This window comes from Crinia signifera, chromosome 3 (assembly GCF_055691185.1).
Source record: "Crinia signifera chromosome 3, ASM5569118v1, whole genome shotgun sequence".
Classification (NCBI taxonomy): Eukaryota; Metazoa; Chordata; class Amphibia; order Anura; family Myobatrachidae; genus Crinia; species Crinia signifera.
Window position 1 is genome coordinate 186,790,463 of NC_139219.1, and position 26,493 is coordinate 186,816,955.

At 42.8% G+C, this 26,493-nt stretch overlaps 1 protein-coding gene across 1 annotated transcript in view; it reads left to right on the forward strand.

Annotated features, from left to right (window-relative positions):
- SLC35A1 (solute carrier family 35 member A1) overlaps positions 1-25,024 on the forward strand; it is a 27,921-nt gene extending 2,897 nt beyond the window's left edge. Inside the window, exons 3-8 of the mRNA XM_083177101.1 lie at positions 10,358-10,517; positions 11,146-11,298; positions 20,583-20,649; positions 21,416-21,592; positions 22,401-22,535; positions 24,306-25,024. Of these exons, the coding sequence (XP_083033227.1) occupies positions 10,358-10,517; positions 11,146-11,298; positions 20,583-20,649; positions 21,416-21,592; positions 22,401-22,535; positions 24,306-24,439 (826 nt within the window). The 3' untranslated portion in view covers positions 24,440-25,024. The remainder of the gene's footprint in view (positions 1-10,357; positions 10,518-11,145; positions 11,299-20,582; positions 20,650-21,415; positions 21,593-22,400; positions 22,536-24,305) is intronic.
- Positions 25,025-26,493: the final 1,469 nt, after the last annotated feature.

Genomic DNA, 26,493 nt, shown 5'->3' on the forward strand with positions numbered 1-26,493 from the left:
TTCATTTTGTGTGGGAAAACCACTTTTTAGGCCAAAGATGTTGCATTAAGCTTTATATTCCGGAATAAAGCCTACTTCCATATGGGTATGCTATTGCCGTGAAGGGAATATCAAAAAGGAAAGGTAATTGTGCACTTGATAAGTTGTTTTTGTTCTCTATGGGACTGTTGAATAATAGCAGTGGCAGATGGGATGGCTGCTGTTGGTTGGTTGATGGTCATGCTGCGCCTCCTAGCCTGCCTCTGTACTCCTGCTCAACCCATCTCTTTGGCTGCCATACTGACTAAATGGAGACCATTAAGAATCAGCCTGTTTTGGCGGGCATGGGTTGGTGGCTGCTGCATATCTAGCATTGCGATATACAAGGACATTAAAACAGATATGTACTTTTCTACAAAGCTGGGTCGCTTGTTTTTGGCGTATTGAATATGGCCCAAAAAGATTTTGAAGTCTCCACTCATATTTATTTTTAGATTAAACTTTACATGCTTGTTGCCATCCGTGCAAGCTTTCCCAGAATCTGGCACTTCCAGGTGTTGCTGTACACACTGCGCTCCCCTGACAGATGTTACAGGTCCAGTAGGACCTCTAGCCTCTATCTTCTCCAATGTGACAGCCATTTGGAGGATTTAATCTGCAGACCATGTGCCCCTGTGACACTGGTTTCCCCAAACCACCACCAGTTGTTACACCACTGTCAGGGGTAGGTAGTCAGTGGAAGATGTGTGACTTTTCTAGTGAATGTGCTGGAAATTCAGGGACTCTCCATAGCAGTTGTAGGGAGTTTCTTGTCTCCCAAAGTCTCTGATCTCAGTACTTTGTGTGGTCATCTGGTTGCCATGGTAGTTGCATTACAATGGAAAATCTGGAGATTTATAAATCATTTATAGCAATCTGGTGACACAAATCGAGAGGAAAGTTATTATTATATATTTTTTTTTCAAAATATATTTTATTAAAACTTGAATGATGAGATAACATACAGTAGAGGTGCACATATAAATAGTGCACAAGATCGGTCAAACAGTAAATTATACATGTATGTATTGTAGTAATATAAAGAAACAACATACTGTCAACAGTGATATAACACGGGAACAATATACACACATCTAAATTAGGAAGTTATCTTGCATGAAGCAAATTGTGTGTTTCACAACAGATTAATAAGTATGTACATAACATGAAATATCTGATTGCAATAGATTGTCTGTGTTTTGCCTAGAAGGATGTGTGTACAACTAATCTGGGTTTTGTCCAAAATGGAGGACAAAACAACATAAACATCATTAATAAAACAAACTATTAGTGCCTACCCGGTCCCCAAGGTCGCCGATCCATCCTTAGGGCAATCCATCTAAAGAAGATGCTCAAGCCTGAAGAGAAAGAGAAGGGAAAAAAACGTAACTTTATATGGGAATAAGGTCTTTATTGTCGAGGAGTTGATAGGAGTACCAAGTTGTAGATTGAAAACATTGCTTGAGAGCAAGTTTACTTGCTGGAGTCAGGGTCTGAATACATTTATCCCAGCATTGAAACAAAGCAGGCATCAGGGTTTCCTTGTCCTGGGAGGTCTCCAGCCAATTCATTGTAAACAAAAAGAGTAGACGAGAAGTAGCCATGAGTAATGTGGGCCTAACATCATGGATCCATTATTGCAGGATTGCCTTACGGCCTACGGCTGATAAGATCATGATTAATTTTTTATCGTCTCTAGGAATGTCTGGTTGATCTGCTAGATAGCCAAAGATTGCCCAACGAGCCGTGCAGCGAAATGGGATGCCCAGGACTGTGGTGCCATATATATGTAGGTTAGACCAAAATTGTCGAATATGAGGGCCTTTCCAAAAGCAATGCATTATTATATCGGCCTCTATGGCAAGACATTTGGTGCAGCTCACAGTGTCAGATATGCCCATTAAATGTCTCCTTATGGGGGATAAATATGCCCAGTGGAACATCTTATATGTCATTTCCTGGTAAGAACTTGCCGGAATAAGTTTTATTATCATATTTTTATTTATAAGGCGCCACAAGTGGTACACAGCACCGTACATATAGAACAGTACAGGGTACACAGAACTAGACATAACAGCAACAGAAGAACAAAAATAGAGCACAATTAGCAGCACAATTCTTAGTACACAATACAGCTGAGATACTGTATAGGGAAGTGAGGGAGAAGAGTTGCAGGCATAGTTTGTATGTAAGAGAGCTGTAATTGAAATGCAAGAAGAGTGCTGTGAGAACAGGAGGGAAGAGGGCCCTGCTCTAAGGAGCTTACAGTCTAGAGATAATTTCCAAACTTCATCGTATGTTCTTCTACAGTGATTTGTACTGCTACCACTATTGAAAGACTGCCATTAAGCTATGATTATAGCACTTCAGGATTAGTGAATGTAAAGTTCGCTACATTTATTTACATTTAATGGGGGATATGTACTAAGCCGTGGAGAGAAATAAAAGGCTGTATTTAATACATTTCTTTTCAGAATTGCCTTTTAAATTTGCTGTTTATCTTCACATTTGAATGCCGTATTTATTTTTTGAAGTTCTGCTGGGACAGCAGAAGCAAAAACTGGCTCTTACTCGTTGGTGGTGGTCGAAAAGGGGAGGAAGACTGGTGTCACCCTGCCTGAACAGCAGCCGGCAGCGTGCTTGGTTGTCTGGGAGGGGGTGGGCTGTGATTATGTTAGGAAGGGATGGGGTGAATGAGAGATGCCATTGTCACCTGGCAAAGTGGTTTATGTTCAGGGGCCGGCTAATGTGGCAATAGAATAGAGAAAAGCCCTATTTTTGGAATACAGGGCTTTCTTGTGTTTTATTTATGTGTTACTGTATGTTTAAAAACTTTATTCAGTTAATCTCTGGTTACAATATATTGCAAAGTGCACACAATCCAATCTGAAGATATTTTCTGGACATCAAAAGGACCACATGTGAAAAGCATCACTACAGACTTAATATACAGCTCGATTCACAATTCCATCTACAAATACACTCTCGTACTTATAGACCCTGATCAATGCTAGCTGTTCCCATCTTGCCTGCTTTCTGGCCAACCCTTCCCAGCCCACTCTCCTCCCTCCTTCTATCCCATTTCTAATACTATCCACCTTCATTCCCAATCATTTGTGTGCACGGTTTGTGTGTGTGATAGACATGGTGTGTGCCATGCATGTTAGCTGTGAGCTGCAGATCATGATCAAAATGAGGTCATCAAAGAATCAGGGAATGATTATATAATGCAGAACCAGTGATTCCTAGATGGTAGCATTACGTAGCTCTGAAATAAGAAAAGGCAAATGAGAGCAGCAGCATGTCATCTGAACACAAACCCTGCTTTCCTTGTTTTAGATTTTTACTCTCAATGCATGTGTGTGATGCGCATAGCCACCTGCCCCCCCCCCCCCCCTCGCACACCGAGTTCCCTGTGCAAACTAGCAGTGTGCATGCGCAGAGACTCTCCATAGCTCCCCTGCGCGAACATGCAGGGGAGCGAGGCAATCAGAATAAGGCCATTATGTGCACTCAATCCTACCATTAATATATACTTTTAAGTTTTTAACAGTATAACTTTTGAAGTGTTGTTTGAGCTGATTTTCCATGCATATAATTTGTTTTCAGGGGAACTAAAGCAGTCTAATACTTTAATTGCAAATGCTAAAATGTTGCACTTAACTCTGTACTTTATTACTGTGTCTTTGGGGCATTTAAAAAGTGGTTCAGCAGTGTGGTGTCATTTTTTTAGTTAAGGTCAGGTCTGAAATGTTGAACTGCAAGTCAGAGCCACCTGTCCTTGTAATTACGGTTACCAAGACTCTGGGGATTTTCCGAAATACAAGACTGAAAATTCAATACACATTCTGTACGTAAGTAGTGTAGTGTTTGAGATCTGCTGCAAAATTTGGCTGGTGTGTACGCATAGATTGGTTGTTGTACCTGCCTCCCAGGTTTCCAGTACAATTTTGCCAACAGTCTGTTCAAGAGTGGGATCCCTGGAGGAATGTACAAGTGTGTACCCAGCTTGCTAAACCTCTAACTGGTACAACATTGTCTCTTGTATACTTTCTGTCTATCCACTATTTCCATGTGGGTCTTTAATGGATAAGGTTTTATTGGTCTTTCATGAAATATTGTTGCCTGTATTCCCGCCTTAGTGTGTATTCCTAAAACACTCTGCATATGATGATACACCCCCACACTTGAATTCAGACCACCACAGAAAAAAAAAATTAAAATACAAATTTGATACCTCTTTGAAGACTATTGTGCAAAATAGTAATAGACGAGCAGGCAAGGGAATATGGTGGTGATTCAGAGAGTATGAGAGACAACTTTGTTCCTGTTGGAGGCTTAGCATGAACACACAGTCATGGACATATTGCTATAATAAACAGACTTGCTAATACCAGAGACTTGGCATCTCTGCATATGCATAATTTCCGTGCTTTAAAGTAATTCACTCTGTCATGGTTGCCACATAACCATCGCTGACTAGGAGTTGCCAATAAAATAAGGACTTCTCTGTATGCAGGCAGCAGGAACAAGACCTTTCATAACTTTATTTAACTCTTACATATATCTAGAATCAATGAAATGGTCTTGGTACAGATTGTTTCTCCACATAGGCCTCATCCTGGTCTAAGCATTTGTTCCAGCGGTACATCACGGCATCTATCCTTGCTCAAAATAAATCTGTGTCGTGCGCCTGAAGTCAGGAGATGACTGACTGCTCAACTGCACTGGTTGTTACAAATCGCCTTCCACTCAGGTGCTTCATCATTGGTCCAAACAGATGAAATCACTTGGTGCCAGGTCAGTGCTGTTGGGAGTTTAGTCTAATATTTCCCAGTGGTAGCGCCATAACAAGATACTGTTGGATGAGTATATTTGCAGCAACCAAGGTCATCTTCATCAAGTTGGCTTTGAGTTTCTGCTGATGATTTAATAATAATAATATTTATATAGTGCCTTTCTCCTTAGGACTCAAAGTGCTTCACCATTGTCTTTACAGCTGGAAATACAAAACAAGCTTAACAGTAGATGTCAGTGAAATGCTTGAGTAAATAAGTAGGTCTATTTTTAAAGGATTCTACAGTGGGGGCTTCTCGCACTGTGCGAGTAAGAGAGTTCCATAGAGTTGGAGCAACAAAGTTGAAAGCTCGACCCCCAGATAAATTCAGGGAGATTCTGGGTACTGTTAATAGTCCTCCTTCAGCGGATCGTAGTCATTGAGTAGGACAGTAAGGAATCAGCAGCTGCTGCAGGTACCTTGGGCCCTGGTCATGTAGGGCCTTGAAAGTGAGTGAGTAAGCCAATCTTGAAAACGATTTGCCATTTTAGAGGTAGCCAGTGAAGGGCGTAGAGAATGGGAGTTATGTGGCAGGTGCGGGGCTGGTTAGTTAATAGTCTGGTGGCTGCATTTTGTACCAGCTGCAAGCGGTGCAATTCTTTTTCTGGAAGACCCAGGTAGAGAGCATTGCAGTAGTCTAGTCGTGATGATATACATGCATGTATGACTTTAGGCCGTTTTGACCTGGTCACACGAACACCACAATGTTTAATCAGGTTTCCACTATCCCGCCATCTTACATCTGATATTGGGACAGTATGGCTTGTATGAGGCACAGTCTAAGAAGAGGAAGCAATGGTCTACCTGCTCTGGCCTGGCAGGAAATCAGAATAAATAGAGAACATTACACATTGTGATCTTGTTACCTTACTTATTGAACCACCTTAGTATATATATTATCACGTGCCACAGCCTGTGTGTGTGTGTGTGTGTGTGTGTGTGTGTGCATCTTTGTATGTAGAATAATAATATTTTTTTTGTGTGAAACCAGTGATACATTTGACAGTTTGTTGTGGCCTGAGATACATGCTTTTGCAGAATTGTTTTGAACTTTTTGCATCAATATCAATCAATATCCTTGAAAATGCTGCAGGTTACTAGCACCAGTAAATATAATATATAATAAAATGTGGCTTACGGAGTAATGTCACTGGTTCGTAAGGAATTTAATAGGCTGCGTTACCAAGTCCATTCTTCAGCCTGCAGTGTGGAACGGACATGTACTCTTCGAAAACCTCTTTATGGAGAGATGTATTAATCCTTGGAGAGAGAGAAAGGACCAACCAGTCAGCTCTTAACTTTTAACTTTTTTGAAAAGGAAAAAAATAAAACACATTTGTTAATATTGTAACATAAAAGGATAAGTTGGTAAAGGTATTTTATTTTCTAAGGTACAATAGACCACATATGTACAGTATGTTTTTTTGTAATATTCAAACCCAGCTATGGGTTCTATGTATTTAAACTAAAAGCCTATTTTTATTAAATGTACATGGTTTAATGCCCATTCCCTTTTTTGGAGGTTCCATTGCATACACTTTCACACTGGAGTATAAAGAAATGATCTCCTGAACACCAGCGGACAAGTAAAATATAACTTTATATGCGTGCATACGCCATAGAGACCGTGAGTGTTGTACGCCATCCTTGTGTGGTCTATTGACTCCATTACCAACTTATATTTTTATGTGACAATACTACACTTTTTTTTTTTTTTTCTTATTTCTCACCTTTTCTAATATATGCAGTGAGTTTGAAAATTGAGAAATATCAACGGAGGATCCGCTTTACATGTTTCACACAATTGATCACCTGTTCCACACCAAAGGGACATACTGTATAGTATTAATTTGTTTTATATTTTTATCACTCAGCGCCTTGTTACTATTATTTGTTCCGTTTTTGCTGTTTGGTGGGTATTATGATACCATTTTTGAATTTTTAGAAGCTACACATTGGTTGCTCCTATGCACTACTTTAGGGATTTACACCATGTTCTTTTGATACAGCCTGTAATGGGGCAGTTAAAAGCAAATTGGCTGATACGTTTTGTCTCTCCAAGGGGCAGATTTACTGAAAACTTTTAAAAATGACAAGTAGTGTTGACCATAGTAATCACTCAGATTCTAGCTATCATTTTCCTACCACATCATAGATAATGATAGTCTGTTTGGTTGCTATAGACAAAACAAACACTTGCCTGTTGTAGAAAGTTTAGTAAATCTATCCTCTACATAGCCCACTATTTTTTTTGCCCTAGATTTGTAGTGGCTAGTAATATTGGCCCTTATTCTGGTTGACTCGCAAAGCTGTGAATTTCGCAGCTTTGCAAGTCCATCAAACACCACGCGCACAGCCAACCGCCCCCCCTCGCACGCCAGGTTCCCTGTGCAAACTAGCAGTTTGCATGCGCAGAGACTTGCCATCGCTCCCCTGCGCGAACATGCAGGGGAGTGAGGCAATCAGAATAAGGCCATTATGTGCACTGTTTCAATCCTACCATTAATATATACTTTCAAGTTTTTAACAGTATAAAAAGTTAACACTTTTGAAGTGCTTGAGCTTATTTTCCATGCATATAATTGTTTTCAGGGGAACTAATACGTTAATTGCAAATGCTAAAATGTTGCACCTAACTCTGTACTTTATTACTGTGTCTTTGGGGCATTTAAAAGTGGTTCAGCAGTGTCGTGTCATTTTTTTTAGCTTAAGGTCAGGTCTGAAATGTTGAACTGCAAGTCAGAGCCACCTGTCCTTGTAATTACGGTTACCGTGAGTCTGGGGATTTTCCGAAATACCAGACTGAATTCAATACACGTTAAGCACGTAAGTAGTGCAAATAAGCTGCCCGTGTTCTAAAAACCATATAATAGAAGTAAAACTTTTTTGATTTTCCCTGAAAAGCATTTTTCAATTTTATCGAACATTTGCCTGCTTTCATTGCAGTGCAAGTGGTATCAGTTTTACAGTGTGGAAGTCCGTGTGGACACAATATTAAGCACATCTTCCTATCCCTCCTCCTTCTAACCTCTTTCGCTCCTCCTATCCTGCCTACCCTACCCCTCCATCTGTTCCCATCTGTTCCTACTTATCCTATTGTTTTTCGTTTGTCCACCCACCTCCTTTTAGTCTGTTAACTCTTATGAGTAGGGCCCTCCTTCCTCACGTACTCACCCTACCTCCTTACCTCACCAGCGCTCCTGCCCTGTTGTTTCCTTCCTCTACTTCATCTTCAGTCTCCTCGACAATTTCGACACCTACTTCAGAACTGATGCTGATTTTAGTTCTACCAGCTATACACATCTATTTATGCTGTATTTTATCAACACATCCTGTACGTTACCTTGTAATTTGTTTTTTGTTTGCTGTGTATGGCGCTGCGGACACTTTGTGGCGCCTTATAAATAAACAAACTACTACATCTGACCTGTGAATTTCTGTCATTGATTCTTCTATAGTGTCTTTGCAAGAAAATTGTTGCTACACATTTATAACTGCGATTTCCGTGATGAAGACTGCTATTTAATTACTTGACTGTGAGCTATATTAAAACACTACTCCGAGATATAGCATGCAGCTGCGCATGTGATCAATCGCCAACTGCCCGCCGGGGAGCCAATGTATTCGGTTATTTAGCATGTGATGTATCGTATGCAACCTCCAGCAAGTGCTGCCGGATCCTCTTGTAATGATTTAATCTTATGTGCAGCACTTGCAGTCTCCAGATCTGATCTGGTGTGAACAGGACCGCACATCGGATCACATGTCAAACACATCCAATTTGACCTCTTTGCACTAGATTTCCTGGGACGGTCTGCCGGAATTGGGTGGCGAGTGCCTGAGAAGGTGCATGAATCTTTTTTAAAGAAATTGCAATGTACAGATTCCTAGTCCCGAATTTAATTAGCTGCGTTAACAGCTACAGGTTCTTTGCTATGCAGATAAAATGTTATCTTGATCAGATTCTCATTGGTATTGTGACCAAGAGCGGATTGGGATATAAAACCAACCCATGAAATTTAGGAAAGCACCCTCTGTTGATGTGGGGGGAGGAGGGGGGTCTTTTCCCTGTATGCCAAGCCATTGCTCACACTTTTGCCCCTGCACACACACAGGTCTAATGTAGGGTACACACCAGAACGATTAGGGCTCAATCCCATCAATCTGGATCCAATTCTAACCAATTGGATGTAGATTGGGCATGTTTTTGCATGTTTAGATCCGATGCGGGTCCCCGCTGTCGTTTGGTTGTTTTTCAGATCCTACCTGCTGCAGGTAGGATCCGTAAAATACCCATTCAACTAGATACAGACTCAGATCGGATTGGGATTCGATTGGATTGGGATCGGATTGGATGCAGATCGTTAGCAGATCGTGTGCTCCAACAGATCGCGCAACCATCGCACAATCTGCAAACGATCTACTAACAATCAGGATCGTTCTGGTGTGTACCAGGCATAAGGGTGTAGCACTGATTTTAATGAAGCCTGTGAGGGACAGGCCAAACTTGATTGAGTGGACGTCCAACTTGTGGAAGCTATACACGCTCAGAGTATACCGGTTTGCGGGCAGACACTATGCTCTCCTCCTACTACACGCTACTGTACTTTGGAGGTTTATGCACCGCACTGCACCGTTTGACTTCCATCTGCCAAAACTGGATGGGTGAGTGACTGTGATAGTAGACGTTACCCCAAACCCAAGTAGAATTAATATTATGCAGCCTTTGTTACCATATTGGAGATCAGTACAAACCATTGTGCCTACCCTCCTGCATTCTGCAGGAGACTCCCTGAAATAGAAGCAATCTCCCTCTCTCCCTCATTAGTCTAGCAATCTCCCTCATGTCACCTAGACCACATTTACACTGTTACATTTTTTGGGAAAAAAGGAATGAGAGATCGATGCATTGAATCATCAGCACCATTTCCCTGCATTTTAGTAGTATAGTATCTCTTACTAACTGCTTTGGGGCTCATCTACATTTGGATATACAGTAAGTCATTTTTAAAGATTCCTCTCAGATGTAGCAGTACACACACACGCTTCTAGGTGCCACGTACACAATCTCTTTCCTCAATCTATCCATATATGGAACTAGACACGCCCTTTGGGTGGAGCATGATACGCCACCACAATTGGTGCAAAATTCTAATACAAACTATAATCTCCCTGAAACTAGTTTTCAAAAGTAGGCAAGTATGGTACAAACTATTGTACCTAAGTGACTTTATTGCAATTAGCACACTGTGAACATCTGTTTGGGCGTGAATATGCTGTACAGTATCTGCCAAATGTTTGCATTAAATCAAACAAATAATATACAGCTTCTACTTATTTGTTTGTATCATCTGAATCCAGTAATTTCTTTAATGGTAACTGGTAGTAAGCTGCAGATTGGTCTTTAATAACCTTCCTGTAAAAATGTTGCACACCCTTCTGGTTGTGACTACCATACTACATGCATGTATCTGTAATGCTTTATCTTTTCCCATTCCATAGAGAAACGGGAAGTCCTTTGAGATTGCTTACCTCTTTAAAGGAGAATGTGATCGGAAGTCCAATCGAGATGCTTAAGCTTTCTGTGCCATCTCTGGTGTATGCCTTGCAGAACAACATGGCTTTTGTGGCACTAAGCAATCTTGATGCAGCCGTTTATCAGGTAAGCTGTGATACATTTCTAAGGGGGGTATGGGTCATTGGGTAGACAGCATGATGGTCGACAAGCATTATGTCAACACAAGCATTATGTTGTCATGGGGAAGGTCGACAGTCAAAAGGTCGACATGGGGTTTTTCACATTTTTTCTGTCCCGAATTTCGACACGGTCGACATGGACACAGAAAGGTAGCACCGTGTCCCAGCACACATCCATGCCCTAGTGGATGGTAGGGCATGAAATACTGCCTGTCGGGTCCAAAAAAAATGGAAAAAACCCATGTCGACATTGTGACTGTTAACCTAATGCTTGTGTCGACCTAATAACCCTACTGACCTACAGTCATGTCGACCTTAATGCATGTCGACCATCTGCTTGTAGACCGAATGACCGTATCCCTCTAAGGGAGACATGAACAGTGTCTCTTCTATCCGAAACCCAAAAGTATAATATGTTCTGTATGCAGAAGAATCTTGTACCCTGACATATTTTGCTCTAATTGCTTCAAATAAGTATTTCATTTATTTTATTTTATAAAAAGAACATTTTATAAAGTCTTCAATTTTAATCCCTTTCCTAGTAAAATACTCATATAATTAACTATTGATTGTCTATTTCCTCCTCTCTGTAGGTGACATACCAGCTAAAAATCCCATGTACTGCGTTATGTACTGTACTGATGCTAAACCGCTCACTCAGCAAGCTTCAGTGGTTCTCCGTCTTCATATTGTGCGGAGGGGTGACACTTGTGCAGTATAGCCCAGTCGAGACCACAAGAGTTCAGGTTAGTTCCTTCAGTTGTCTTGTGATGTTTTTTTTTTTTTTTTTTTTTTTACCATGACTATTGAATTTTTGTAATTTATATTTTTAGAGCCTTTTACCTCTTGCATGTTTTAGTGAAAAACCTGTATACTGTACATTTTTAAGACATTCCACAACTGTCAGCAAATTAGCTTCTAGCTACTAACAGTCTGTATTAGTTGGTGCTAGTGGGTCGCTATGAGTCCCTGCTGTGGAAGCAAAGGGGTAATCTGATTGGTGAAGGTGCCACAGACAACCAGTAAGATGTTGTTCTCTCAGTGAAGCCGTAATACTATTTCTAAGGGAATGTGAAATATGGGGTATATTTATGAAGCCGTGATAAGGGAGAAGTGGCAAATGCTTCATACATCTACCCCTGAATAACAAGCATTGAACTGGTGTTTGTATCAAAAAGCTCTAATTTTACTCTAAAATTAAAAATGTCTTAAATGTTATATTTTTTTGCAATATGTTGTCCTTAGTCTGGTAATAATTAATTATTACATTCTACTAAGGGGGGTATTCAAAGTCAGGGGAACGGCTGTCGAGCAAGCTCGACAGCCGTGCCCCTGTCTCGTTCTCGTTTTGCTCGCCTGGAGCTCGGCAGTCGGGATTCAATGTCCCGGGCGGCGAGAAGTGGGCGTGGCCACGAGTTGATGATGAAAATAGACGAGCTCCGGCCAGGAGCTCGTCTATTTCCGGCTTTTCTCGGCAGAACGAGCCCGACGGCTTGTGCTGTCGGGCTCGTTCTGCGCAAAACCCCTGTTCAATGCTGTCGGGGAAGACAGCATTGAATAGGGCCCCGCAGCCATCTCCCCCGTCGGGAGATGGCTGCGGGTGCACGAAAAAGATTGAATACCCCCCTAAGTCTATTGTTCCCACTTTCATATTTCCACAATCATTCCATTGTACAATCATGAATCCTATATAGAAAGGGAGTTAAACATGCAGAGGTATTGTTAATCCTACTACAGTATATGCTCTCACTGGCGCTTTGTATGACTATATATAGACTTAAATGGAACATAATAGTATGATGTACTTATTTGCAGTTAAAAGCAACAGGTTTTATAATTACTTTGGGATAATGCTGGGCCATTAATATGGGTTTATGTAAGTAAGGTCACTAACCAGAAAGCTTTAGTTGTAGAACCTTTTCATTGTTTAATGAAAGCTAGATTGAGTTGGACACCAAGTGACTGTCATTGTGGGAAGCTGCAGAAGCTAATGTGAGTATCCGTACGTTCTAATGCAGAAAGCCGCACCAACCCCTATTTTTCCATCCAACGACACAACATTCACCCATTCATATCAGCATCAGGAGATTTGTCAGAAACAGGCTTTCCTTTGCTGCACGAGTGCTTAAGATAGCACGGAACTCTGTCTTCACACGCATGACACTCTCAAGGGATGTTTGTCTCTGTGTGTGTGTGTGTAAGTGCAACATTTTCTGCCCACGAACTCCAAAATTATGCAATCACGGAGACGTCCAACCAAAATCCAACCAACTCGGACCTATGCAAAAATGCATATGCTCGCCTCTGCATTTATGGTTTACTAAAGCTGTTTGTGGGGGTGTATGTGGCAATGTATTTGACTCCAGATTGGTCCCTTAGTAGTTAAATGCACATGTATTGTCTATACATATACAGTGGAGATAAAGGATTTTTTTCCAAATTCAACATGGTTGTCAATGCATTTGAGCTGCCAGTAACAAGGAAATTTACCCATCTGAATCAGCTGTAAATGTTAATGAACAACTTAGTTGAGATTCAAGTATGTACATTCAATAAATATATGTGCAGAGTATGTGGTTAATGATTCTGCAGGGGAAGGGTGTGGTGACCCTTCCCCTGTGTCCATAATATATGACGGGAACCTGCGTGTGTGTATAACTAGGGCATCAAACCAATTCTGACACTTACTTTCCACGTGGCAGCCAGTTGACCTTGTACCAATTCATTCTGTTTATGTATTCAGAACACTCCCATTACAGTCTGGCTGTGAGAAAATAAATATGTTCTGAATGAAGCAAAGCTTGTGTCATTATTAAAAATGATGCAACATTCCTCTGTAGAGCAGAACATCCCAGGTGTAGTCAATACTGAATACATAGCTCCTTTTAGAATGTAAGTTCTCACGGGCAGGGCCCTCTCTCCTCATGTGCCTTTCTTAGAATATATAAACCTCTGCCACCCTGATGATTGCTGCAGTGTCTTGTCCCCTGATGCAACTATCCATATTAACCATGTACTTTGTTTATACATAATTTGGTATGTGTTTTTGCTCATAACTATGCTCTGTAAAGCGCTGCGTAATATGTGTGCGCTATATAAGAAACTGTTAATAAATAAATAGCTAAGATTACAATGGTTATGGTTTTACTAACTCTTTAACGGGGAGATTTATCAAAGCTTGGAAAGCTATAAGGTGCCAGCTCATCAGCGCTGTAATTTTTCAAACACAGCCTGCAACATGGCATTTATGAGCTGATTGGTTTGGTATATTGGTGGGTACTTGTGTATTATCAGGGTGCCCTTTACGTAGTGGTGTATTGAGAATGCCAATACAGCACTATGCTGTAAGTGGCTCTGGAGCACTAAAAATAAACAATGCTTAATATCCCCACTATCCACGTCATACCCCCAGTATCCACATCGGCGTGGAGTTGATTGTATAAAATGTGGCGAGCGCACGCGGATATGCGTCCCCTCGCGGGCTCGGTGGCTTGCTGCGCTCGCCACACTTTATAAAATCAACATCACGTCAATGTGGATACTGGGGGTATGATGTGGATAGTGGGGGTAAAATGGCTGGTCTATACTTATGCTCCTCTAGCCCGGGCACCGCATCGATCCCCGCTGACTCCCCGGCAGTCGCATTCAGTCCCCCTGCTCCGGTACTCGCCATGGACGCTGTACGCAATTAGCGTAGTGCCGCTGGGGGAACAGCGTCCGGCTGCGAGTGCCAGAGCAGGGGGACTGAATGCGACTGCCAGAAAGTCACCGTGGATCGCGGAGATTCAGCGGGGATCGACGCGATGCCAGGGCCGGAGGAGGGTAGGTATAACCCACACCACCCTACTGCCTCCTGTATTATAACGGTGCCGGCTACGCTGACAACTTAGCTAAGCCTACGTTGAAAATGTAGTGTAGCCGGGCGCCCTGATAATACACAAGTACCTATTTGCGTAATTGTAAGAAGTGTTGGTATGGAGGGGAAGCGGAAACTGCCTTTTATGTGCACTGATGCCACTTCTCCCCCCATGTATAACTGCTATGCAATCTTGTCTGTTTTAGCACCATCACCACAGCAGGGATCGCTCTGGTAGCAAGATTTCACATGTGCCCAAGAGAGCCTCCAGGGAGGGAGGAGAGACAAAGGCTGATGCTCTGTAGGCTCATCTCACGTGTGTGTGTGTGTGTGTGTGTGTGTGTGTGTGTGTGGTGGGGGGGTGTGTGTTAATACATCACTTTGCTACTGCTTCACCTTAGTAAAGAGGTGAAGCAGGTAGCGATATACAGTATCTGACCGATCCGTGTGGGTATGAAACATCTACCCCTATCTCTCTACACTTTTGTCTCTAAGCTTGTATATATCTCATCCAAAGTACTTTGGGAGGGGTGGTTGCTTTGTATATTCATCTTCTAATCCTTTCCGCAGTAGTCCCTGAAGTGCTGAATCATGGCATTAATAGTATGGGAAATGTAAACAAATGTCACGGTCATTCATATTCTTTGGATGTGAGCACAAATTTAGGTTTGTATTACACAATAAAGCAGACTTCTAGACTTTGCTTAATGAAGCTGTAGTAATGACTTCACATATTTCTTTAATTTAATTTCCTCTCAAACAGGTGTGGTATGTTACCAAAATGTCAACATATTCTGAATGTTGACCGTAAAAATTTTGAAATACTGTAGATGTTATGTCAACATCAGAATCACTTTATTGGGTACTTGTGTATTTTGGCGGCGCCCATCGCATCGCATACCATAACACATACGATGGTATGCGATGCGACGCGATATCGTACGATAGAGCACGATGGCATACAATTTTGAAATTGTATGCCATTGTACATGGCATACGATGCCATACGATGCGATGCGATTAAACATTGTATAAGCACCCTAATGGGTGCTTATACTATGTTAAGCACCCAAATGGGTGCTTACAATGTTAAATGCACCCCCATGCCACCCCCCACTATAAACGTGAACCCGAAGCGTGGCGAGCGCAGCGAGCCCGCGAGGGGCGGCGGTACGCGTCCTACGACCTTTTCATACCCCCACTATCCACGTCGGCGTGGAGTTGAGAATAGAATAGTGTGGCGAGCGCAGCGAGCCATCGAGCCCGAAGCGTGGCGAGCGCAGCGAGCCCCGCGAGGGGACGCGGATACCTTCACAGGTAAACGCGTCCCCTCGCGGGCTTCACAGGTGTCCGCGTAGCCACGGACACCTGTGAAGCCCGCGAGGGGACGCGTATAACTGTGAAGGTATCCGCGTCCCCTCGCGGGGCTCGCTGCGCTCGCCACGCTTCGGGCTCGGTGGCTCGCTGCGCTCGCCACACTATTCTATTCTCAACTCCACGCCGACGTGGATAGTGGGGGTATGAAAAGGTCGTAGGACGCGTACCGCCGCCCCTCGCGGGCTCGCTGCGCTCGCCACGCTTCGGGTTCACGTTTATAGTGGGGGGTGGCGTGGGGGTGCATTTAACATTGTAAGCATCCATTTGGGTGCTCAAAAGCACCCTTTAGGGGGCTTATACGATTTTTGGTCGTATAGGGGGTCAAAATCGCGTCGCATCGCATGCCATCGGGTGCATGGCATGCGATGCGATGCGATATGTTCGTCGTACGACGGACATCGGGGGCGCCGCCAAAATACACAAGTACCCTTTATTGGCCATGTATACTCTCGTATACTAGGATTTTTTTTGTGGCTACAGTGCAGCTTCAGGCATGGTACAAGAGGGATGACAGGATACTGTACATTGCATCAGTTGCACATACAAATGACAATTCACATGTTATGATTTGCAAGGTTAGACAGAGCAGTTAGGTGTTTAGATTAGCAGTATCTTAGAGTACATTGTTCAATAGTTGAAGAAGCTTTTTGAGGTTCTTGCCGACTTGGCAGGGATGGACCTGAAGCATCTACCTGATGGGAGAATATCAAACAAGTTATGGCCAGGGTGGAGTTTGTCCGCTTGACCCTGCAGGCTTTGTTTGTCATTCATTGGCCCCTCAATACCAGACTGTAATAGAGGAGCATAGAACGGACTCCACGATAGCAGTGCAAAAGAGCCGCAGCAGCTCCTGCGGAATGTTGAATTTCTTCAGTTGCCTCAGGAAGAACAGCCGCTGTTGGGCCTTTTTGACAATGGAGGTTATGTTGGCCTCCCATCTGAGGTTTCAAGAGATTTTCCTCCCAAGGAATTTAAAGGTCACGACACCACTCTGTTGAAAATTACTAGGGGGACGTTGACATTTGGTTTTCTCCTGAAGTCTACTACCATCTCGACTGTTTTGATGGGGTTTAGGTCCAGGTTGTTTCTGCCACACCACTGTGAAAGCCTGTCCACTTCCCATCTGTATGCATCCGCCTCCTTCATTAGGCCGATGATGGTGGCGTCATCAGCAAATTTTATGATTTTTACTGACTGGTCACTCGAGGTGCAGTCTTAAGGGCCCCATACATCAGCAATTAATTGTGACAATTTTCAGATATGGAGATTGCCACAATTAATTTTAGATGTGTGGGCTCCCCCTTTTGGCAATCCCAATCAAAATCGCCAATCAATTGCTTAATCAGGTTTTTAAACATGTTTAATAATCTGGTATTATCTGCAGATCTTTTTTTATATGTGTGGGCATTCCCAATTCGTCTTCTTCATCTATTTACATTATGAACAGCAATCGATTGGGCAATTTCCAGATATGAAGATGCAATCTTTAGATTGAAAAATCTGCCGATCACTGAAATAAATCTGTAATGTGTGGGCAAAGTCAGATAGATTGTAAAATCCATTTATCTGGCCAAAAAATCCCTGTATCTGGAAATCCATAAATTGTTATTGCTGATGTATGGGGCCCATTAGTGTAGAGGGTGAAGAGCAGGGGGGAGAGAGGACGCATCCCTGGGGGGCACCAGTGCTGATCGTACGTAAGGCGGATGTGAAGGCTCCGGCTTTCACCACCTGTTTCTGTGCCATGAGGAAGTCCACAATCCAGGAGCAGGTAGATTCTGGAACTCCTAGGGAGAGACGTTTGGGCTGTATGATAGCAGGGGCAATTGTGTTAAATGCCGAGCTGAAGTCGATGAATAGGACCCTCGCGTAGGTGCCTGGATGATCCAGGTGTTCCAGTATATAATGCAGCCCTAGGTTAACTGCATCCTCAATGCTTCTGTTTGCTCGGTAGGCGAACTGCAGGGGGTCGAGATGGGTGTGGGTCACTTCCCTCAGATGGTTCAGTACCAGTCTTTTGAATGCCTGCATGACCACTGATGTTAGTGCGACTGGCCTGTAGTCATTTAGATCCTTCACAGCCGACTTCTTGGGAATCAGAATAATAACTGAACTTTTGAAGCAGGCGGGGACCCTACTCCTTTCCAGTGAGGTCTTAAGGTGGCCATACACATGCAGATTTATCTTCAGATCTGGCTGGTTGGAACAAAAACATGGTTATGGATGAGAGCAAATGACAGTTGAACATTTGCTTGGAAATGCTGTCACTCATCCATAACCATGTTTTTGTTCCAACCAGCCAGACCTGAAGATAAATCTTAATAGTGCATGGGCACCTTAAAAGATCACAGTGAAGATGGGTGCAAGCTGCGTTGCACAGGTCTTAAGGGTAGATGGTGACACCCCATCAGGACCTGCAGCCTTCCTAAGTCTGACCCTTTTGAACAAAGCTTCCACCTGCAAGACCTCCGAGTGTCGGTCAGGGTGGTGTGGCGGTGGAGCCGCCTAAGTATGGTCTGCAGTAAAACTTGTTCAGCTCTTCAGCCAGTTCCTGGAGTATTGGAGTCGAGCTTTGGGCTTTCTTGTAGCTGGTAATAGCTTGCGTGCTTTTTCAGACTGCCGCAGAATCGGGTATCCGGACTATTGTTAGACAGCACTTACATAGACAGCCATTACATCGACACCATTAGTTCGACAGCTCAATAGGTCAACATGGTTTTAGGTCGACATGTCATTAGGTCGACAGCTCATTAGGTCGACATGTTTTTAGGTCGACACTACCATTAGGTCGACAGTGTCTATGTCGACAGTCAAAAGGTCGACATGGTTTTTTCCACTGTTTTTTGAGCCGACATGTGCCGACAGGTGGTATTTCATGCCCTACTATCCACTAGGGCATGGTGGGAGAACAAAATAGTGTGCCGAGCGCAGCGAGGCACCGTGCCCGAAGCATTGCGAGCGAAGCGAGGGGCTGCGGTACACTTCAAACTGTGTCCATGTCGACTGTGTCGACATTTCGGCCAAAAAACAGTGAAAAAAACCATGTCGACCTTTTGACTGTCGACATAGACACTGTCGACCTAATGGTAGTGTCGACCTAATGAGCTGTCGACCTAATGACATGTCGACCTAAAACCATGTCGACCTATTGAGCTGTCGAACTAATGGTGTCGATGTAATGGCTGTCTATGTAAGTGCTGTCTAATATCCGTCCCACATCCGCAGAATCGTTGGCTGAGAGGTTGTTTGTCAGCTTGCTGGCGTAGTGCTTTTTTGCCAGCCTGATTTCACGTGTCACGGTGTTGATACACATTTAAATGCTGACATGTTCATTATATTGACATTTTGTTAACCCTAAATTAAGCATTAAATGCACACTGTCTCTATGCACAATGTTGATAATGTTACATGTTGATATAATGTCCACGTCGACATTCAGAATATAGCGACATTCTGACAAGATACCCTTCCAGCTAGCACACCAGAATTATTTAATTACCATCCTTTACATATCCAAAAGATATTGCGCAGCGCTTTCCAGAAACTATTTAGGAGTGAGTCAGACCCACTCGTTGCGGGCCGGATTTGGTCCCCCGGCTGGGATGTGTTTGGTGGGGCGGCGTTTACCTGCTCTCTAGGCAGCGATTATTACTGGGAGATGTCCACTCAGTCAATCTTTAGACGACTTGATCTAAGTTATTCATAGCAACCAGAATGTACTTGATATATTAAGCTGAAAGCTGATTGGTTGCTTTAAGCATCTACTCCATTCTTAAAAGGCGTGATATTTAGATATTTGCTATCTGGGAGATATTGCCTATTGGACATAAAGGGACATGTCTTTAACACCTACAACAGTAAATAATTGCTGCAGAGTTTCAACAAGAAAATCACAATGTCCATAAGTGCTAAATTATTTTGGGTAGTGAAACACACCCTGCCACATGTGAGTGCTTCATCTTTGTACATGCTGAATCTGTGTAACTTGCTGCCACAGGTGCAAGGCAAGTGCTCACATGTACAGTATGAGCCTGTGGAGTGGGATGCAGTTAAAATCCCGGCGGTCGGGATCCCGGCGTTCAGAATCCCGACGCCGGAATCCCGACCGCCGAAATGCCGACACATTCTCCCTCCTGGGGTGTCCACGACACCCCTGGAGGGAGAATAAATTAGTGTGCCGAGCGTAGCGAGGCACCGGGCCCGCTGCGTGGCGAGCGCAGCGAGCCCGCAAGGGGGGTGATCCACGTCCCCCCCCCCCCCCCCCTTGTCGGCATTTCGGCTGTCGGGATTCTGAACGCCGGGATCCCGACCGCCGGGATTCAATACTGAATCCTGTGGAGTCAACCAGTGTAAAACGTATTTTATTGTTACTATACACAATGTGTTCATCTCATCAAAAATAAATCTATAAATAAAGTTTACGCAAAGCACAATTACATTTTTTATTTTTTTTATTTTTTACACCACTGTTGTCATTTTACAGTAGATATATACATATGTTTCTGTGTTGGTTTTGTCTGTTTTATTATAAGCAGTGATGTGTCCATCTGCTTTCTATAAATAAGGATCTGTTTGGTACTTTCTCCACTTTATCACACTCCAATGCTTAGTACATATCCCCACCATGAATTTCAATGGCAAGTGCTTTGGGCTTTATATATCCATATGCCCTTGCAGTACACTTGACACTTTGACTGCTGTTAATACTGACTGATCTGACCTATTGACTGATTACTAAAGGGAAACTGCCATGCATTTCCAGCATCACAGAGAATTTCAAATTTTATCACTTCACAGATTGAACAAAATCATTTGGTTGGATTTGGTGCTGTGGCTGTTGCTGTGCTGTGCTCTGGATTTGCTGGTATTTGCCATTTTTGAAATTTCCTATTGATTGTGTTATTTTCTAGTTCATGTAATGTGTTCCATAAACTTTATTTCCCATTTTGTGTAGAAGAAGGTGAACTGTGGTCTTTCATTTCATTGTCTGTAAATTATCCTTAAATATTTGATGCTTCTACTGTACCTGCGTGTTGTGAACTTTCTGTAACAATCTGTTCTTTTCTAAATCATTGTGCCAGATTTCATGATAGCTACTGTATGTTACTCACTAATAAGTTTCAAAGGCATGGAAAGATGTCTGTTAAGGCCCCCATACACAGGTCTCATTTAATCCGATTGCGATGGATTGGGCCGATATATATCAGATGAACCCGGGCTAAATCAAAGGTGTTTGACATCAGGTCCGATCTGATACACATTCCCGTGTGGATCAGATCCTGTAGATCATATGTGTAGTATGTTTGATATATTGGAATTTGATTGCACCTGTGATGTATCGCATCCGATTCCCTTTGAACTCCGCGGCAGCTAACCAGGAGTTCATTTCCATGCAATAAATCGCATGCAAAAAAGGGCACATCAAGTGCCAAATCGAATGGATCCCTCCCAGGGAGCTACCAGGGGAGCTCAAGGTAAACCGGTCCAATTTGTCCCCCAGACAAGTTGGACCTGTGTGGGGCTTTTCTCATTTTGTATTCACGTATTTCCCCTTTAATAAATGGCAGTCAGGGTAATTTCTGCAGCCATTTCAGCTTCTGGTCTTTTACTGTATCTTTGCCGTTTTCCAGGTGTGTACTTTGAGAAGGTCTTGAAGAGTTCGGACACTTCTCTGTGGGTGCGGAACATCCAGATGTACATCTCTGGCATCATAGTGACATTAGCTGGTGTCTTTCTCTCTGATGGAGACGGTGTCCTTGAAAAGGGATTTTTCTATGGCTACAATAACCTGGTCTGGTTTGTCATTTGTGAGTACTATCTGATACTTTGCCTTTAGCTATGCAATACTCTTGTATTGCTTCCGATTCACAAGAATCCATGTAATGGGTTCTATGCATGTATACCATCACAGATTTCATGCTCAGATTAAGGGCCTTATTTTGGTTCACTCCGTCTGGCAAATTCCTATTTAGATGGATAAAACCATGTGCACTGCAGGGGGGCAGATGTAACATGTGCAGAGAGAGTTAGATTTGGGTGGGGTTTTACTTCAAAGTGAGATCTATATTGCAGTGAAAAAATAAAGCAGTCAGTATTTTTCCTGCACAGAAACAAAATAACTCACCCAAATCTAATTCTCTCTGCGCATGTTACATCTGGCCCACCTGCAGTGCACATGGTTTTGTCCCTCTTAGAAGGAATTTGCCAGAAGGAGTGAACCAGAATAAGGCCCTAAGTCTAGAGTCAGGCCTGTTTTATGAAACATATAGCTAATAGACTTCCCTGCCAGGGAGACAGAAGATTGATGTAAATGGGTGTGGATTAAATGGGCAACAGTCATAAGTTTGACACCCCCCCCCCCCCCCCCCACAAAATAAATATAATTGTGAAAAACTCAAGTTGACCTTTTGTCACTGTAGACCTAGTGCATGTCAAACTATTATCTGGATTCCGATGCGAATGTCCCCCCACCCGTCAATCAGGTGCCGGTGATGACTGTGCCTCTTATTCCCTTTTCCCCACTTCTTATCAGTAGACCTTTCTTTATGTTTCCATAATGAGCCGGAGGTAGCATGGCAGTATTACTAATGCTTGCATTGTTTTCCTATGTCACAGTGCTGGCTAGTGTTGGTGGTCTCTACACATCAGTTGTAGTGAAATACACGGATAATATCATGAAGGGCTTCTCAGCTGCTGCAGCGATCGTCATCTCAACCATTGCATCCGTGCTGCTCTTTGGCTTACAGATAAGTATGTCATATGACAAGTCTATTATACTATCGTAAAAATAGGATGGCCTGTGTAGTATAGCTCTCATGAATATATTTCTCATTTGGATTTATGGGGATTACGGGCCCAATTCAAGGGTAGAAGCAAAATGCTATTGCGACTGTGATTCAGCATGCTGCTGATCTATGTAAATATGCTGTTGTGCAGAGAAGTCCAACTACGCCACCTTTATTCCACTGCTTAGATATAAAAGACTTTGGCAAAAACATTGGCAACTTTAGTCACTGCATCAAAGTTCTGGGCAACCCTATGGTCTGTCCAATCGAAAAGTCAAAGTAATTAATTAGCTGACGCAGGCTGTGACACGCCTGTATTTAACAAGCCAACCATGTTGTCCACAAATGCTTGATACTGGTTACTCACTTTGCAAGAAGTCTTACTGCATCCGCTGTCGCTGATCAATCATCATGTGTGGGACTAGGACGCATGTGCATGCCAAAATGTATTGCTAAGATCTGCAGATATCGGCATTACTGACAGACTTGTTAATACTTAGCATGGGAAGAAGCGTTTTTTCATTTCAGATGTAAGTCAGCAGTGAAACAGATTAAAACTTTGTCTTCTCCTTTAGGCCACAGGCACTGAAAGTAGCAAATATAGGGATTGTGTTCTCTGAGGCTGATTCAGGGCAGGGATGGATGATATAGTTGTGGAGTGGGATATGGGGGGGGGGGGGAGAACACAGGTGGCAGCTGGTACATTTTATAAAGCAGAGTATCTAGAGCACAGGATCTGTTTTTGTCTGGCACAAACTTCCTGGACCAGTCTTAGTAAGCTTCAGCTCCTGCACACTGGCCAAGGGCTGTGACCATCACAACCGATGGTGATCCGATGTTGGATCTTCAAATGAAGCAGTAGTATTGCAGATGCTGGCCGTTGGTGTCTTCTTTTTCCTATAGATGCCTCCTTTTTTTTTTTTTTTATCTATTCCAGACACGCTTCCTTATTTTTTAAAGGAAGTTAGTGTACGTGAGGGAATTGTTAAAAGTTATTTACTATAGATTTAACTCTTCCCTGCAGCTGTGCAATACCTAATATATCAGAATTGTCCCATAGATAGCGCAACATAGAAAACCTATTCCACACACCCTACTGCTTTATTTTTATACACTAGTGTAGCGTAACTAATGATTCTTTGAGTGCCAATATTTCTGTTAGAGATGTTCAAAATATTGGCTATAAATACCAGTGTCGCTCACATTATAGGTTGGTTATATAAATTATAAAATGTGTGTAAAAAAAATATTACATTTCCTATAAGGGAAATATTACATTATTGTGATGAATAAAAATGTTTGCTTGGCAATTTTCACACCTATTTTGTCAAATTCACATGGCACCCAAAGGGGTAAGGAAGTTGTTGTATGTGTAAGAATTGGATGGCAAAAGTTATTTACTGTGAAAGATTGGTACTTGTGTAGTTTCACGGCACCAGCATGGCGCCGTGCTACTTCCGAGTTCTACGCTCGCCACGAACTATGTTAAGTTTTTAACTCCATGCCAACATGGATAGTTCATACCCCCACTATCCATGTTGGCATGGAGTTGATTTTAAATAGCGTGGCGAGCCACCGAGCCCGCAGCGTGGGCGAGTGAAGTGAGCCCTGCAAGGGGACTCAGACGCCATGCTGGCGCCGTGAAACTACACAAGTACCGAAAGATTTAACACTTACACCACTGTGTCCTACAATAAAGCCAGATTACATTAACACTGATGTTCTATTTCTCTAGCACTAACATTCTCCGCCGGAGCTCTGCTGGTCTGCATGTCCATATACTCATATGGCTTACCCAGAAAAGACACAACCAAGATTGAAATAAAGGAGTCTAGCAGCAATTTCAATGAAAAACTAATCACTGTGTGATGAGAATCTATGGAGGGATGCCGAGGCAACCTAAAAAGAAAAAATACAGTGTAATATACAGTACTTTTATATTCCTTTCTTTTATAGCTTTCATCCAAAAATCCAAATGTGACCACTGCAGTACTGGTAGTACCATGCTCTTATTGGAAAGCAATTACAAGTGAATGCCAGATATACAGTACCATTTTACATGGCGGTCATATCTGTGGTTTTTCATAGTTTTTATGAGACTGTACATAGAGAATTATGAAGTTTAGCATATGTTCTTATGGATTTGCTCATACCTATCAACTTGTTGGTGGAATGAGTAGCATGAAAAAAGGTACATCAGCAAACTAATTGAGAACTGGTGCAGCGCGGTAGAAGTTATGACAAGGCACATATGATAGAACTATTAGTCTACAAGGACTATTACAGATGCTGCACAGGGGACTGTCCTCCTGCACAAAGACTTTTACCTTTCCCATTTATACTGTTTTCATGTCCAGTGGATCAGCAGTACCACCTCCAGACCACCAGTGATTTATTTTGCACCTTTTTTTTTTTTTATGGAACTGGTAAACCTGTTAATTTTTTTTTTTATTAAAAAACAGATTTTAATAAACTATTGTTTTTTTTTACCTTTTTTTTTATTTACTTGATTCATTCACATAGGAAAATATCTATAATAGAAATAATGTATTCAGTTCTGCTTTGTTTGGACACCATTGTTTGCATTCTCAAATTTGTACTGATGTAAGAGTATAGAATGTTCTGGGGAAACGGTAATTGCAGTACAACTATAGCCAGAAGGTGTATAGGGGGAAGAGTAGAAAGACTTGTTTCCTTTAGTTTTGTATAGTATTTTTAACGCATAGAATTTAAGCAAATTGAATTGTCCACATGATCTTTGCGGTACAAATTTTCACGGACATCGCAACCAAGTTTTCATTAATTTGAGTGTTCGCGATAGCCACAGCATTTTTATTGGGAAACAAAATTGGTCACAGTTTTTTCCTCAAACTCGAGAGTAAATTTTTTTTATAAAAATTAGGTGTTGGCAGTTTAAATGAAATGCCCCTGTGTTTCATGGACTCTACCCAAGAGCGAGCCACAGGGTGCCTTTTCTTTCTTTGCCATAACTCCAGCTGCAGGATGGTATTGATTTAAATAGGTGATCCAGCAGTAGCCGGGAGAGCCGGGCCTATGACCCGGCACAGACAGAAGCGCCGGCAGCTGAAGGCAGTGAGTAATAATAGTCCTGCAGCCCCCCTGGCGCCCACACCCTCTCAGCACCTCCCGGCCACCGCAGGGGCTGCGGGATTATAGTTACGCCACTGTCCCCAGGTCATCTGCACTTTCAGATTCCTCTCTGTGTGAGTGCTGAGTAGTGTCTGTCTCAGGCTGCAGCACCCAGGCAGCTGTATTTTTGCAACTACCTGGTGAGAAGCATGGTCCTTGGACCAAGGACTTTAACCCAGGGGGGTTCTGATACTTCATAAAATTCTCAGCATGCTCCCTCTCCTCGTGGCTCTGCTTCTTGAAGTATTCGGCCATATGCTCAAGAGCCACGTCCTCACGGTCAAAGTAGAAAAGTTACAAAGTAAAGTGGATAGGAGAGGTTTCCTTAGCACAGAGAGGAGACTCTTAATACCGTGTTCTCACTGCGAGTGCGAAAAACACGGCTTTTACCCGGCATTAAAATACTGGGGACTAACGCGCTGGACCCCTGTTCTCACTGCAAGGCAAATTCCCGGGGGAAGAAGTTCTACCCGGGAATTTGCCTTTAAACACGGGTTTTTCGGCAGTGTGAACGGGTCAACCTGTGTCTGCATATCCGGATCTGACACGGGTAAAAAGAAGGGTTTTACCCGTGTATGATATCCGGATATGCAACCCGTTCACACTGCCTAAAATCCCGTGTTAAAAGGAAAATTCCCGGGTCTACACGCTAGACCCGGGAATTTGGCTGCAGTGAGAACGGGGTATAAGAGGGTTCCGTTCAATCACTGTTGAAGCAAGAACTCCGCTCAGAGCTAGAGATGTCTGATGCCTGCAAGTTTTTAATGTTGATG